The 14,085-nt window shown below is 39.7% G+C and overlaps 1 protein-coding gene across 2 annotated transcripts in view; it reads left to right on the plus strand.

The window, feature by feature from the left end:
- Window positions 1-14,085, plus strand: part of FAF1 (Fas associated factor 1) — a 142,064-nt gene that overhangs the window by 3,295 nt on the left and 124,684 nt on the right. The window contains exons 1-2 of one of the 2 annotated variants that reach the window (XM_052665956.1): window positions 5,940-6,154; window positions 11,680-11,748. In XM_052665956.1, coding sequence (XP_052521916.1) covers window positions 6,149-6,154; window positions 11,680-11,748 — 75 coding nt within the window. In that variant the 5' untranslated portion in view covers window positions 5,940-6,148. Of the gene's footprint in view, window positions 1-5,939; window positions 6,155-11,679; window positions 11,749-14,085 lie in introns of those variants that run through there. The other variant, XM_052665955.1, reaches the window with a different exon arrangement.

The raw sequence follows: 14,085 nt of genomic DNA on the forward strand, positions 1-14,085 counted from the left end.
TCACTTTTCACTGTAAAGAACAAACAAATAGCAACTTCAATTGCAGTTGTGAACTTGATCACAACTGCTATTTGTGCTGACCTTAATTAGATTAGTGTAGTTAGACTGTTCAGAAATGAAAAACAGTCTTTGGGTATTGGAGGAAGGGTCAGATAGGGACATTTATGTACACTGGTACCTTAGGATGGGTGCTGAAGTTTTTGTCAGTGTAAATCATGTAACTCATAGGACCACTTTTGTCAGTCAATGTGGTTGTCCTCGCAGTAATTCCTAAGCGTAAAGTGGGCCGGAGGGTTGGAGCACAGTGGGAGTTGCCAGCTCTTTGGGTGTCCATCTGTTACAAGAATATCCAGCATGTAAAACTTCCATAGGAAATTTTTCATGGAATTCACACTTCTAATTGACCAAATAAATTAGTTCAAGGTTTGATCTGAGTGGGAAGACTTTGGAGTGGAATAGTAAGACTCAAAAATGCTTGCTTTCCTTGAAACAACGGGTATCTAATAGTTTGTTTCCTCTGTGAAACGGTCATGTGGTGTTTTTTTTCTTTTCAAAATTAACTTGAAAAGTGCTGGGCAGTGGAGTGCTTTGGTATGGTTCACATACTCGTGTATAAAACATACTTATTTTCCTTCTGAGCTTCCCCTTTGCATCAGTCTTTTTCTCAAAAAAAAGAGATTTGTGGGAGGAGCAAAAAGTGGTTGGGAAGATAGAATATAATTGTCAGAAAGGTGAGAAAGCATGCTAGATAATCCATGTTTTAAGTTAGAGGATTGATGGTTATGTTGGTACCTCAGCCTTGAAGTCTTTATTTTGAAGGTTTAACCATAATTCGAGCTACTCTTTTCATTCTGGAATGGTAAAACTAAAGAAACTGCAGAGTCACCTTCACATGGAAGTTAACTTGTGGTGCTGCTAAATATCTGACAAAGATACTGGTTTGGTTTTTTTGTTTTTGTCACTGTGGGAAACATCAGTTTGCTTCAGCCCTGTTTAAGCTTATCTCTGTTACGCAGTTTTCACTTTGTAACAGTCAATGTGCAGAATTTGTGTGCGTTACTTTTTCTTTGCTGCTGGAGCTTTGCTTTCTTCTGCATCTATTGTTGTGTTGCCTTAAGTCAGCATTTGTTACCTTTTAGTTAATGCCAGTCTGAAAAGTTGATGGGTGAAAAAGGTAGGCAGATTCAAGAACAGCTTCAAGTCAGTGCACGTGGTTCTTATCCTGCACTGTGAACTTCTGCTGGGGGCTGGAAAGAGCATCCCATGTGGTGTTAGTAAGAGGAGTTTATCCATCCGGGGGTTTTGAGCCTATAGTAAAGTTAACGTTCATATAATTGATTTCTGAACGAAAAGATGTTCTTCACATTTGGTCATGAAGATGTTGGAGCAGAAAGGACTGTTGCTGATTTCTGCGAAGGCTTTCTGTGACGTGTTTGGCAGTTCGCTTAGAACACTGCCCGCAGTGCAAGATAAATGCTGAAGAGACATCCAGTCAAAGGCTGAATCTTTGGAAAGTATTCTCAGACTTATTCTTAAAGTTCATGGAGGCCTGTGCTTTCATCAGGAGGGCTACCATGGCACCTGAGTGTCTGTTTGTGTTCAGATCTGTCTGAGTTTAAAAGCTCATAGTCTTGCTTACACCACAGCCAACAGGATTCATTCATTTGTGTGACAGCTGAAGAGCTTTAGCAGCAGGCATTCCCAGAGCTGAACTGAGCTCTGCAACTCCCCACAGCTGGGAGGAAATGCAGTCCTGTGAAGGTTAGAAATCAAGGTTTGGGAGAGGCAGGTTTGTTTCCTCTTTCCCTCCTATTGAGTGTCTTCAGGTAACAGTGGTTTTGTCATGTCTTTTAATTTTGTGCATTACACAGTCAGTAGCAGCATTGCAACTGGTAGTTGGACCTCTTGGTTTGCAATGCATTTGGTTTTGTTTGCTGTGAGTGGCCTTAGGGGTCGAGACGTGATGGAAGTATACTGCATGCTTAGCGTATGTCAGTTTGGTTACTTTGTTTGTCATTGGCTGCTGCCCAGGCTGTTGCTTGTATTTATTTGTTCTTTATGTGTTTTTGAAGAACCAACAGTTGAATTTCTTTAGATACTCCTAGATTCACTTGTAACACCGGAGCTCGCATGCACCAGGACAGAGCTGGTTTGACTTCCTCATCTCCTCTCTGGCCTTTAAACAGGAGATGAAGTGGATTGCAGAGTTGCAAAATGGGAAATTCACGTAAGAATGTTGTTCATTTTATAACATGATGACTTGGATATTTTCACTGATAGCTCTTCATGGAGAAGCCTGCTATGCTCTTACATAAGGACAGATATTTAATTAGAAATACAGTCTGACATTTATGGAAAGAAGATACTGTGATATGTGTACATTACAGCCTAGCTGTAAGAACCTAAATAATTTACTTCTGGAGCACCGATTCATTTTTAGAAAGAGGTTTATGCAGTTCTTTTCATTCAATTGCCTTGGAAAGAGTCTTCACATCATAGTAATCACATCACTTTTTCCATTGGCCCATTCGTATTGGTATTTGTGTTTGTAGGTCACTGAAACTGACTGAGAGGTGATAGATGTTTTTCAAACGCTAAGACAACTAGTAGCTATAATCTCTGAGTTACTGTGTCTGTCATAGAGGCTAGGAATGCGTTTTCATTGTAAGAAAAGAGGACATTTGTTTGGCAAATAAAAAGTAAAATATGTGACTAACATTTCTTTGTGCACAAGTATCATTTACAGTAAATGAATTTACTGAGTTGATATTTTTGACTGGAGGGAGGTGTAGAAAAGAAGAGGGTGAAGATGTGAGTTGCTGCAGTTCCTGAGGAGCTCTGGGAATTTCCAATCTTAAAAGAATCTCAGTGCAGAAAGTCTGAGATGTTCCCCTCTCTATTTGGGCAGTTGTCATAGTTCATTTACCATTGCATGCCTTGTTTTCTTGCTTTTCCTACTGTGAACAGGAGTTAATAGCTTATTAAAGAAACTACATAGCTTTTTTGGGGGATAGAATTTATATTTTCGTAGTGAGCAGACATGTTTGTGCATTGCACAGTCAGTAGTAACAGCATTGGAACTGGTAGTTGGGCCTCTTGGTTTGCAATGCAATTGCTTTTGTTTGCTGTAAGTGGCCTTAAGGGAAAGGGATGAAAGCATACTGCGTGCTTAGTGCATTTTGGTGGGGCAGCCATTAGATGAGTCCTTCCTTTTAACTGCTGTAGAAACCTAGAAGAAGCCTAGGTAAACACCTAGCATTTGAGTTGTCCCTCAGCATTTGGATGAAAGGAAATTATGTGCTTGGTGGCTTGAGTGATACCTGCTAATTAAGCCCATTTTTTAGAATTTACTAGATAATATGCAGTTGTTAAAAACAAGTTGAAGAGGAAACCAAAGTCCTAATGTATGCGTTAGATGTTATTTGGTCTATCAAAGCAGTCCTGTGGTGATCCTCTGAGTTTAACTGGCTGAGCAGGTCTTTGTTCTGTGGAAGTAGTTATGCTTTCAGAAGGTACTTCGATAAAACTGAAGTTTTAAGACTCTTTGAAACCAGAGCAGAACAGATTAGCCTTTCAGAGCTATTTTACATAGGTTTCATATTCTACCTATTGCAGGAAACAATTTGTAAAGACAAGAGTTCTGGATCTGAGTCATCTCTATTATTTTTTTTAAAGGTCAGGTTATTTGTGTGAGCAAATACCAAAGGTGCTGTATCAGCTCAGACTGCAAACCCAGGTTGCTGAGTGTCTCATCTGCAAGCGGTGGCTGGAGGCTAATCCTTAGGAAAGAGCAGTAAGAAATAGTATTTGAATGGATTTTCCTGTGTCTGGAAGTCAGCATTTTGTGAGTGTAATGATAAAGTTCTTTAGGAGAATTTTGGAAATTGTGTCAGTTTGATACAGTTTTGAGTTCTTTGGAGATCTCTGAGTAGTTCTATGATATGTAGGTTTACTTTTACTCAGTATATTGTATATACATTAGTGTATATACCCGTCCTATTCTGCATGTTTCACTGCAGCTTCTACTATCTCTTGTGATACAGAAGTCAAAGTTGCCCAAACTGCAGGAATCTTAACCCTCTAAGGTTTCCTTCCAGTGAAATTCATAAAAAGTTTGATGCCTGCACTGTAGGAAGAAGGGGAGATTGAGCTTTTAAGGCTGGTTTAAGAAACAGTCTGTTGTTTTTTTGTTTTAAAACAATAAAATCATTTGCTGAAGTTCCCTTAAAATTTTGCAGACTGTCTGATCCTGGTGGTTTGTTCTGGGTGTGTATATTGATGCTTCGAAATAACAAAGCTTCTCTTTACAGAGATCTCTTATGGGATGAGCTTTAAGTTCCTCTGTAGTGAAAGTGAGCACACACAATTCGTTTAGCTTTTCCATTATGTCCTTGCCTTCCGTTAAAACTTCTTTGGTATCTTCTTTGATCCTTCTGACCTGTTGGCAACCTTCCTTGTCCTGATGCTTTTAAAAGCTTATGTAATGTTTATGTCTTTAGTCAAATGTTTTTTATAGTCATTGTTGGCCCACTTTATGGTATGGCATGTATTTTACTGGGATTTGCGTGTTCTTGTACTCTCCTATTTTGGAGAGTTGTCCTTGTCCTGTTCTGAACCAAAAAATATGATATGGAATGTTGAGTATAGAGATACAGATGTATTAAATAGGAGTTAGTGCTCTTCCTTTGTGTGTTGTCTCAAAAATGGACTTTATTCCTTCTTAATTTCTTCTAGGATACTATTGCTTTATAGGTAATGAGGAAAAAGATATTTGTGACTATAGAGGAACCCAGAGTGTTTCTCTGACCCTTGTTTTCCATACGTATTGTTTTCTGACATTGTAACGTATGCAGAGCATTCCAAAAGTAATGCCTCCTGTTTATCTCCATGGAAACTACAAAAGATACAAAGAGCACAATAAAACTATTTGGTAGAGCAACTTCTCATCTACAGAATGCTGTTTTTCAAGGTAGTTGCTGCCCCTAGTTGTACATTTTCACTATCAGTGAACAAGAGCCTGCGTGCTGCTCTTGTAAAAATCTGAACCAATGGAGATGACCCCCTCTTGCCTCTGCTGAAGTGCACCACTGACCGTGCTCACATCCACTGTTTGGTCTCTATGAATGCTCATCGTGTATCAGTGAATGTTAGTGGGTGCCACTTTTTCCATATGGAGGAATTCAGTGACATACCTTGGCTTTATATACGCTTCCATGTTGGATGCCATTTTGTCAGGCTGCCCCTCGGCTGCCATCTGTCACATGACAACAGCATGTAATGGGATATTGGTGGGAAGGTTCAACCTCTACTGCCATACCACTAGTGTTTGCTTCTGACACTGTGGATCAACATAATAAAACAAGAGGCATTACTTTCGGAGCACTATTTGTACATTCTGAGAGCAACTGTGATTCAGGCAGTGTTGGTGTTTTTACTTTTACTGAGATGCTTTTGCAGATTAAGCAAGCACAGGAAAAATTATGATAATCTGAACTAAAGCATTTTGTAGTTAGATAGCAGCTGTAGTGAAAGAAGGACATCTTCAGCCTTCAGAAAAGGCAGATGGGTTTAGTAGTCCAGAGTACTCATCAATGGCTGCTTGTTTTTGATTTGGCATGGTTTGTAATTCAGTTTGAGCACTGCTCTTTGCATGTAGTGCAGGGAGGATGTGGCTAAAATCCTCAAGTGTTAGATGGGGCTTGTGAAACTGGGGTTCACATCTTGGCTCAGCTGGTGGACTTCCTCGTGTTGTGCCTCCATGGCTTTCTGGAAGCAGAATTTGCTACAGATTCTGGTGGAAACCATTTGAATATGGTTAATGTGATTCCAAGCTAGCTAGTTCTGCTCAGAAGTGGTTGGAGCTTCATGATACCAGCTCAGACTTTGTACCCTGCTTGCTTTATTCAGGAGCTCTGCAGTCATCTCAGCGTGGGCAAAGTTCACTCTTGTTTGCCTGGTAACTAATAGGTAGCAAGTCTTGTGTGACCTTCAGAAATACCACTTTTGTTACACTCTGTAGAAGGGTGACAATGTTTTCTCACTTTGTGTAATGCAGTGCTTGAGTAGTATGAACAGTTGGGGCAGGAATTGAAAGCATTGGGTAAAACTCGAGCATGGCGTGTGCGCCCAGACCTTCTCCAGACTTCTGATGCTGGTAAGTGTATTAGCTTGTTTTGTGAACAGCTGGTGAATCTGCTTCATTTTTACCAGATGGTCTTCCGAGTTATGTAAAAACAGAGAAGTATTCTTATCTCTTCATTTAGATGCTTGCAGTAGGTGACCTTTCAGTTTGTGTCTCAGTCAATATGCCTGGATGTTTTTTAAAATGTTTCTCTAAACTAGAAAGAAGTAAAAGTTAATTTAATAACCACAGATGACTCATAGTAAGAACAGTCTCATTGCATCAGTATGGTTGGGTTGTTGCAGGGTTGAAGTGATACGGGATACCATGCAGGGACTTGTGTCTTGTTCTCCTGTGTAAATAGTGATAGGGTAGGAGGGAATGGCCTCCAGTTGTGCCAGGGGACGTTCAGTTTGGATAGTAGGAAAAATTTGTTCTCTGAAAGGCTGGTCAGGTACTGGAACTGTCTGCCCAGAGCGGTGGTTGAGTCACTGTCCCTGGAGGTGTTTAAGAAATGTTTGGTTGTTGTAGTGAGGGACGTGGTTTAGTGAGGAAATACTGATGATAGCTGGAAGGTTGAAGTGGGTGATAATGGAGGCCTTTTCCAACCTTGGGGGTTCTGTAATTCTGTGTTGCAGTCTGTGTGGTCTGGGGGCTGGTGGGGCTCTGGCATAAGAAATGCCCAGGTACTCAGAAATCCCAGTTGTGAGGGTCCCCTGCCATGGCCAGAGAACCACCTAGGTGGAGAGGCAGCTGGAGCTTGTTCAGTAAAAGGAGAGAAGATGCTAAGGGGGATCTAGCTGCTCTTCCATCTCTACAGCAGGCAATAGACAGTATAGCATTCAGTATCTTAGAGTGGCAGCGTGAAAGAACGAGAGGCAAAGGTTACAGGTTGCATCAAGGAGAGTTATAGCTAAATGCAAGGGAAAAATCCTTCAATTGATGGTGATCAAGCACTGGAGCAAGCTGTCCAAGGTGGCTGTAAACCCTGTCTTCAGAGATGTCCAAAACCTGACAGGAAGCTGAAATGTGTCTGTGAAATGACCTGTCTGCTTGTGATTGAAGGAGTCAGTAAAAAAGCAAGCTGAATTTTGGTTTTATTGGAAGGTTAAGTACATGAGGAGACAGAAAAGAAGGATATTGCTGTTATTTCTGATGCTATTAAAAACAGTTCTGAGGTTTTCTTAACTGCCACCCTTGAGAATTCTGCCATTCTTTCTAGCAGATCTGTAGCCTGCACCTGAAAAGAGTTTTTCTTGCTCCTAGTCTCTTATCTTTTAAAGAGTAAGTTACTGAAGGGAGAATGAATTGATTTTAGCAGTATTTGTTCTTTGCCGATGGTTTTGATTTCTCTTTAGAAATTCATATGTCTTTATAAAATACAGCTCCAGCTGTATTGCTAGATCCAATAATTAAAAAAAAAAAAAAAAAGGTTGGATACTTTTAAAAGTAATAATTTCCTAGGATGCTGTCTGTGCAGCTGCAGTGGTGGGGATGAATTAAGCTGCCTTCCCGGTGTTTCGTAGATCTCAGAAGGATTAAATCCTCCCAGGTGACATCACCTGTTGAACCTTGTGATGCCTTAATGGAGTTATTTTCCCAGGTATTGCAGTTTTGGGTACATGTTAAGAAGATGGGCTGAACTATAGCTGCAACGAAATGCTGATGGCTGAAAGCTCTCTTCATCCAGCACAGGAGACTGTGCGTCAGTTGTTTCAGTATCTGAGGAGTAGGCATTGGACTGAATGACAGTAGCTTAGTCTTACTCTGAGACAGATTGATATGATGTTAATGAGAGGAAAAAATCTGTAGTTGACAACTGGTGTGAGTCTGTCCTGTTGATCTGTTGTCTGAGTTGACTGTTCTGGGTGCTTGGAGCTAGGGCTCCAGTGTAATCATTTCTGCTGTATGGACCTGTATGTGTGTCGGCCCCAGCTTACTGCAGGAAGCTCAGCTGAAGATGCTGACTGCAGAGTGCATGTGAAGGCTAGTCAGGCACACTGTGAGCTTTTTTTCCTGCCTGACATTTACAGGAGAGAGAGCAATGCATGATGTAGTAGTTGCCATGCATGATGCAATGCATGATGTAGTTCTCTGCCATCTGTCTGTCTGTTTTTAATGGTCCTGAACCCCTTGTGTGAAGTGTTTGAGCGTATCGCCTAGATTGGGTTGGTGCAGAAGTGGTCCCTGCATGGGGAAAACAGTGACTGTTGGTAGTCAAAGGAAATAAAGAGTTGTTCAACTGATCGTTGAGAGAGGTGGACATCAAAGTCATTCCAATCAGTGTCTGTTAGGCCGACTCTGGTTTTTGGGTACTTCTGACTGTTGTGTTGTGTCTTGATGAGAAGGAGGAGAGGCCACAGGTGAGTAGGGATAGCAAGTTCTGCCTGTCTGCCAAATACCATTTGCTCCCAGCTTCTGTGCAACAACTGCCACCAGCTATCTATCAGGGCTGCAGTAGCCTAACTCTGTATTTGAGCCAGCGACAGCTGTTTGCTGCTCTCCCAGCTTCTGCAGGAGTAACAGCCCGGCTCTCTGTGCTGGGAGCAACAGTTGTCTCTCCCAGCTTTGCTGTGTAACAACTGCCCGGGTCTCTGCAGCAGGTGCAGGAGGAGCATTTTCAGCAGCAGCTGCCGCCAGATGGGGAGTCAGCTGTTTTCCTGTGATGTGGAGGTAGGCTAAAGCCTTGGCTGGTGAGATGGGGGGGTCATAGAGGTTCTCAAAATCCAGATGCAGCTGTTAGAGCTGCCAAGGTTAGACCACCCTGCAAGGAATTAGAAGAGTGAGTCTACTGCCATGTGCTAAAGCTTTCTGTAAGCATCTCCAGGGTTTGTCTTGGATGCCTGGAACTATCTGCCCTTCAGTTGAATTATTTCCTCAAATGATTACTTTATTTTTCCCTATTTAACAGTGATTCAGATTACTTTGCCAATTAAAAAAAGATAGGCCACTTGGTGGATAGCTCTGAAACTCTGCACGGGTAAGCTCTCCATCAGTAACTAAGGTGATAGCTTGTTTACAGCTTAGCCATGTGAAAAACATTTGGAGGAGAGCTGCAGAGAATTTACTGTGTGCAAATCTAAATCTGGCTGATAGAAACACCTGGTCTGAAAAAGCAAGGTGCTGTGAGAGTTACTTTTTACATTCAGTAGTTTTGTCTTCAAAATCTGTTCTTGTGCATTCAGTAAAAAACAACAGTTCATTCATTTTTCACGTTCATTTTCCTCTTGTGTGGTCTGAAAAACCCAGGAGAGACTGCTCAGTCTCTGCAAAAATGCTATAGCTGCTATGGAGGGCAAAAGTGCTATTTTAGATTTAGAGGAAATCCAGAGAAGGCAAGGCACTCTTCCTAACATTTGCTTCCCCTTTGGCCTTTGGTTAAATTCCTGGATTTCTTTTTGATGTATAAATGTTTGCAAACCAGTAAACGTGGAAGATTTTACCTTTACTGTGATTGTTGGTTTAAGTTTCAGATTTTACTTGGAGGATGTGCTTGTTGTTGCTTAGGTTTAGTACTTTGTGATTTAGTACTTTGCTGGTAGGAATTTTCTGCTGAGATATTTAATGCCTTCTATGAAAATAAATCTGAATAAAAATCAGTTAATCTCTGAATTAAAGTGGAAAAAATTCTCATCGTATTTCTAACTGCTTAATAAGAAAGGCATGCTTTTGCTTTTCAGAGTTTGTATACTTTCCAGAGGTTTGAATTTTTTTTCCTGTTACTGTTAGAATTCAATGTTTTTAATTTTTGCTTGGTTAGAATGAAAGGCATAAGAACGAATGAAACACATGCTTTATGTATTGTAAAGGAGTCAGCCCTGGGATTCTTAGTCTGGTTTCCTGAAGAAGTAATGCATATGAGATCATGGTGCCCAGGTGTCCTCTCAAATAACTTCTGAACCCATTCTTCCAGATTTAATCAAAATAAAACAAGGTAGTGTGGAAATAAGTCCATTTACAAAAAAAAAGAAAAAAGACTTCATAAATATTCTAGTCATTGGAGAAGCTTAAATCAGCTCTTGTAATTAGGAATGAGAGATGAACCCATGAAGAACCAGGCTTTATTAATTTTGTGGCTCACAGGACCTGCTGCTTCCTTATGTGTATCTTCCAGAGGAAGACAAAAGCTGGTGTCAGGCTGTGCTGGGCCTCATCCTGCCCTCCAGGAGCCCTTGAAGTCACGGCTGTCAGTGAGGCCTTGTCTTTGGTGCTTCACCATAAGGAAAATAATTGAGGTTCAAACCAGACGATTTTCTTGAATTGATGGTGCAGGAAACAAACTTTCATTTTTTATTTTTTTAACTTTCTTACTCATCTTTAAACCAGTGATGGAGCGTGGAGGCAGAAATATGTGTTTGACTGCTTGTAGTGTCTGAATCAATTCTTCTCCTCCATGTTGAAATGTTTTTCTGAAGTCGTAATCTGCTGCAACAGATACTTATATTACAGCATGCTAAGGAAGATTGTAAAACATGTTTGTGGTTTACATTAATCAGTAGCTTTCATTCCTCCATTGTTGTAATTCCAAAATGTTTGTTCCTCTTTTATTGGCACCTAACAAAACTGACAAAATTAGTCTGAAAAGTGAAATCTCAAAGTTGTTTTTTAAAATGCCCAGACTTTAAATGTGTTTCACATTGTTGTCAATGGTACCTCAGACTGTCACTTTGGTGAAAGTTTATCCTAGTCAGAGTACATTGCAGCAGAGCTGTCAGGATCACTTTCAGTGTAGCCTGATGGTGTTAAGTACTTGTTTCTGTGCTCCCTTCCTGCCATTTCTCTCTTTTGATGCTTAAAGGAAAGCGATGAGTCTTTGGAATCTGTTCTCCCACTGATTCTGTTCTATTACTGTTAAACTATATTTTAAAAATTCCCTATTCTATGTGATATATAAAAAGAAATTTATATAAAAGTTTTATATAACTGTATGTTGGGACAGAAGGAACACGATCATGGCTGAGATCTTGTGAAAGATGAGTACAGTGCTGGAACAACATTCAGGCATTTTATATGAAAGTAAATGTTTCATTACACAGACTTCATTTTAAAGAGTTTCACAAGGTTCCTCACCTGTACTCGACTGAGCAAAAAGTCTCACTTGCCACCTTTTTCTTCATCTAGCAGTGCTGTGTAACACCTGCAGTGCGTAGGGGTGAAAGGCGTTGGTGGAGGCAGAAGAGTTGGTTCTGGTTGGAGACAAAGCACTCCAACCACCCCAGACTTAGCATTTTAAATATTTTTGTGGTCCCTTTTAAGGGAGCAGGAGTGTTTCAGAATTTCTGATGTAGAATTCTCAGAACACCTTTATGAGACAGCACTGTAGCCCTAATTTTGCAAATAACTACTTTGTCTTGCTTCCTTATGTGGTTTGTTCAAAGTTACACAAGAGTCCTCTGGTGGGAGAGGGAATTATACTCAAATCCGTGGTGTTTAAAGCTCTCCTTGCAGAAATAAAAAACCCTATACATTTCCTGTCATTTACTGAAATTAATTCTAAGTATTAGTGCTTACTTTGATCAATGCTTTTAATTGAGTTTACTGCTTCTTTTTCTTTCTAGGCTTGTACTGGTATAGAAAATATCGATGAAGCTATAACTTTGCTTGAACAAAATAACTGGGATTTAGTGGTAAGTATTCTAAGAGAATGACTTGTCAGATGAACAGTGGTGTGCCATCCTGCTGAGACAGCTATTGTCTTCATTTCAGAGTTGTATGGCTGGGGCAAGCAAGTTATGTGCAGGCTTTTTTTTTTTCTTCTAGTTCTTGCTTGTATCATGACATTGCAAAATAAAGGCTTGGTATAGTTTTCCAGTAGTAACTCTAAGCTATGAAACTGTGACATACCAGAAACCATATGCAAAAGTGTTCATCTAAATTTTAGTCATTAATGTTTTTAAACAGGAAAGCACAACTGTGTGTTGGCAGAATGGTACGATGTGACCTCCTTAGTCACAGTAGTTTGTTGTGACACAGTGTGGGCTGGGCTGTTTTGCAAGTTCAAGTATTTGTTATATGAAGACAAGGAATAGTGTTATGCTTTCTTTCTGGGTTGTAAGGTTCTTAATATGATGCATTGAATCAGTTGGATAGGATTTTGGGGGAATTTGTAAATTGTAAAGTTACATGGATTACAATAAATGATCGCAGGTAATGCTGAATGAGAGAATTATGATGAAAAAGTGTTAAGAACAATAAAGAGGAGTTGTTTTATTGTTTATTTATTTTCTTTTGAGACTCCAGAATGAGCGAAAAGGGGATGAAGTACTTACAGCTATGATAATACCTTTACATTCTTCATCTTATTAGTGATGATTAAATGATCTAGAAGTAAAATGTAGTAGGGAAAGAAGTAATGTCCCAGAAATGCATGCTTAAAAAAGACATGGAAAGTAAGAAAGGAAAAAAGCTTAGGGATGTAAGAGGTACTTCAGGATAGTGTCTGCAAAAGGGGAATGGTAAGTGGCAGAAGAAAAAGGTGGATTGGAGTGGGTAGAAGTGACAAAAATGCCCTAAGCTCCTGTCATTAATAGGACACTGGCTCTCTCTTATTAAGAGCAGACTTCTTGTAGAAAGGGGAGTGGATGCTAAATTATGCAGAAGAGTGAAGAAAGAGAAGATGAAATTTGTAAAAAGACAAGGAGTTTCTATCTTGAGAGAATTAAACATCTTGTTGTTAGACAATGGATTTCAGCATTTCAAAAATCAAAACAGCACATGAAAAAAGCTCACAACTGACGAGAAACCTAGGGACTACTTATTTTAAAAGTGTAGAATGAAACTGTAAAACAATAATCCTTTGTGTGCTTACTGCATCAGTATTATCTGTGTGCTTGTGTTGTGCCTCTCTGCCCTGTGATTCAGTGATCAAGTATGGAACCAGTGCCAAGAAACTGGGGAGGAGGGAATACTTTGTTTTTGATTAAACCAAAAGGTCTTTTTGAAACTTTTCAGCTGAGATGGAAAATGTGAAAATGTATATGCAAGAAGCCTCACACTATAAATATTGTATTTTAGGTAGCTTGAAGAATTTCTTTGTTTGCCCTGATGCAATATTCCTACTGCTTATTTTCTTCATAGTTTGTTGATTTTTTTTTCTGGTCCTGTTAGTAGATTTTAGTACGAGAGTTAAAATGTCACCCATCTCTTTCCTGTAACTTGAGTGAGTGTTGCTGTGTTTTTGCATTTTTTTGGACATGAGGTCTTACCTTTTTAAACAAAACAAAGCAGCAATCCAAGCCTCAGTGAGCTCTAAGGAGCTTTGCAGTTGGACTTGACGATCTTTAAGGTCTTTTCCAACCTGAGTAATTCTATGATTCTTTCTTGGTTTAGTTGCTCTCATTTATTTATTTTTTTTAAAGGCAACCTTTTTTTTTTTTTAAATTAAGGATGCGTATGAATTATTTTTTTCTTTTCATTTGAGAATGGAAACATCAACAACTTTTGAACTTGTAAAGATCCTACTTCTGTCATGTTCACACCTCCCCAGTCTTCATTTACCTCCCTTAGTGTGGGACACATGGAGACATTATCTTCCACTTAGACTAAACAGATTGGATTTAAATTGGAGCTGTGTATGTTTTATGGTGTTGAAATCACATTTGTAACTGTTTAAAGTGATACAGGAAGCTGCCACTTATAAACATTGTACTGCTAGGTTTCAAGTGCTCAAAATCAAATTGGTAATGAGATTGCTGTGGAGGAATTTGCCTGCAGTAACAACAAACAAACTGTTTGATGGGATCATGAAGTCTAATCTTGCCAATAACTGGTTTCCTTCTTTCGCACATGAATTGACCTTTGTTGTGGTCTTCCCCAAATAGCAGTTTACTTTTTTAATGTATTGGAGCTCTGTAACCTATTTACTGGGCTTATTCAAGGCCAAGTGATGAAATGCCACAGATATTCTGTGAAATCTACATGATTGATGTAGATAACAGTGATTTCTTTTAGGTCTTCATCACTAT

Source organism: Tympanuchus pallidicinctus, unplaced genomic scaffold, assembly GCF_026119805.1.
Source record: "Tympanuchus pallidicinctus isolate F22 unplaced genomic scaffold, pur_lepc_1.0 scaffold7, whole genome shotgun sequence".
Taxonomy (NCBI): domain Eukaryota; kingdom Metazoa; phylum Chordata; class Aves; order Galliformes; family Phasianidae; genus Tympanuchus; species Tympanuchus pallidicinctus.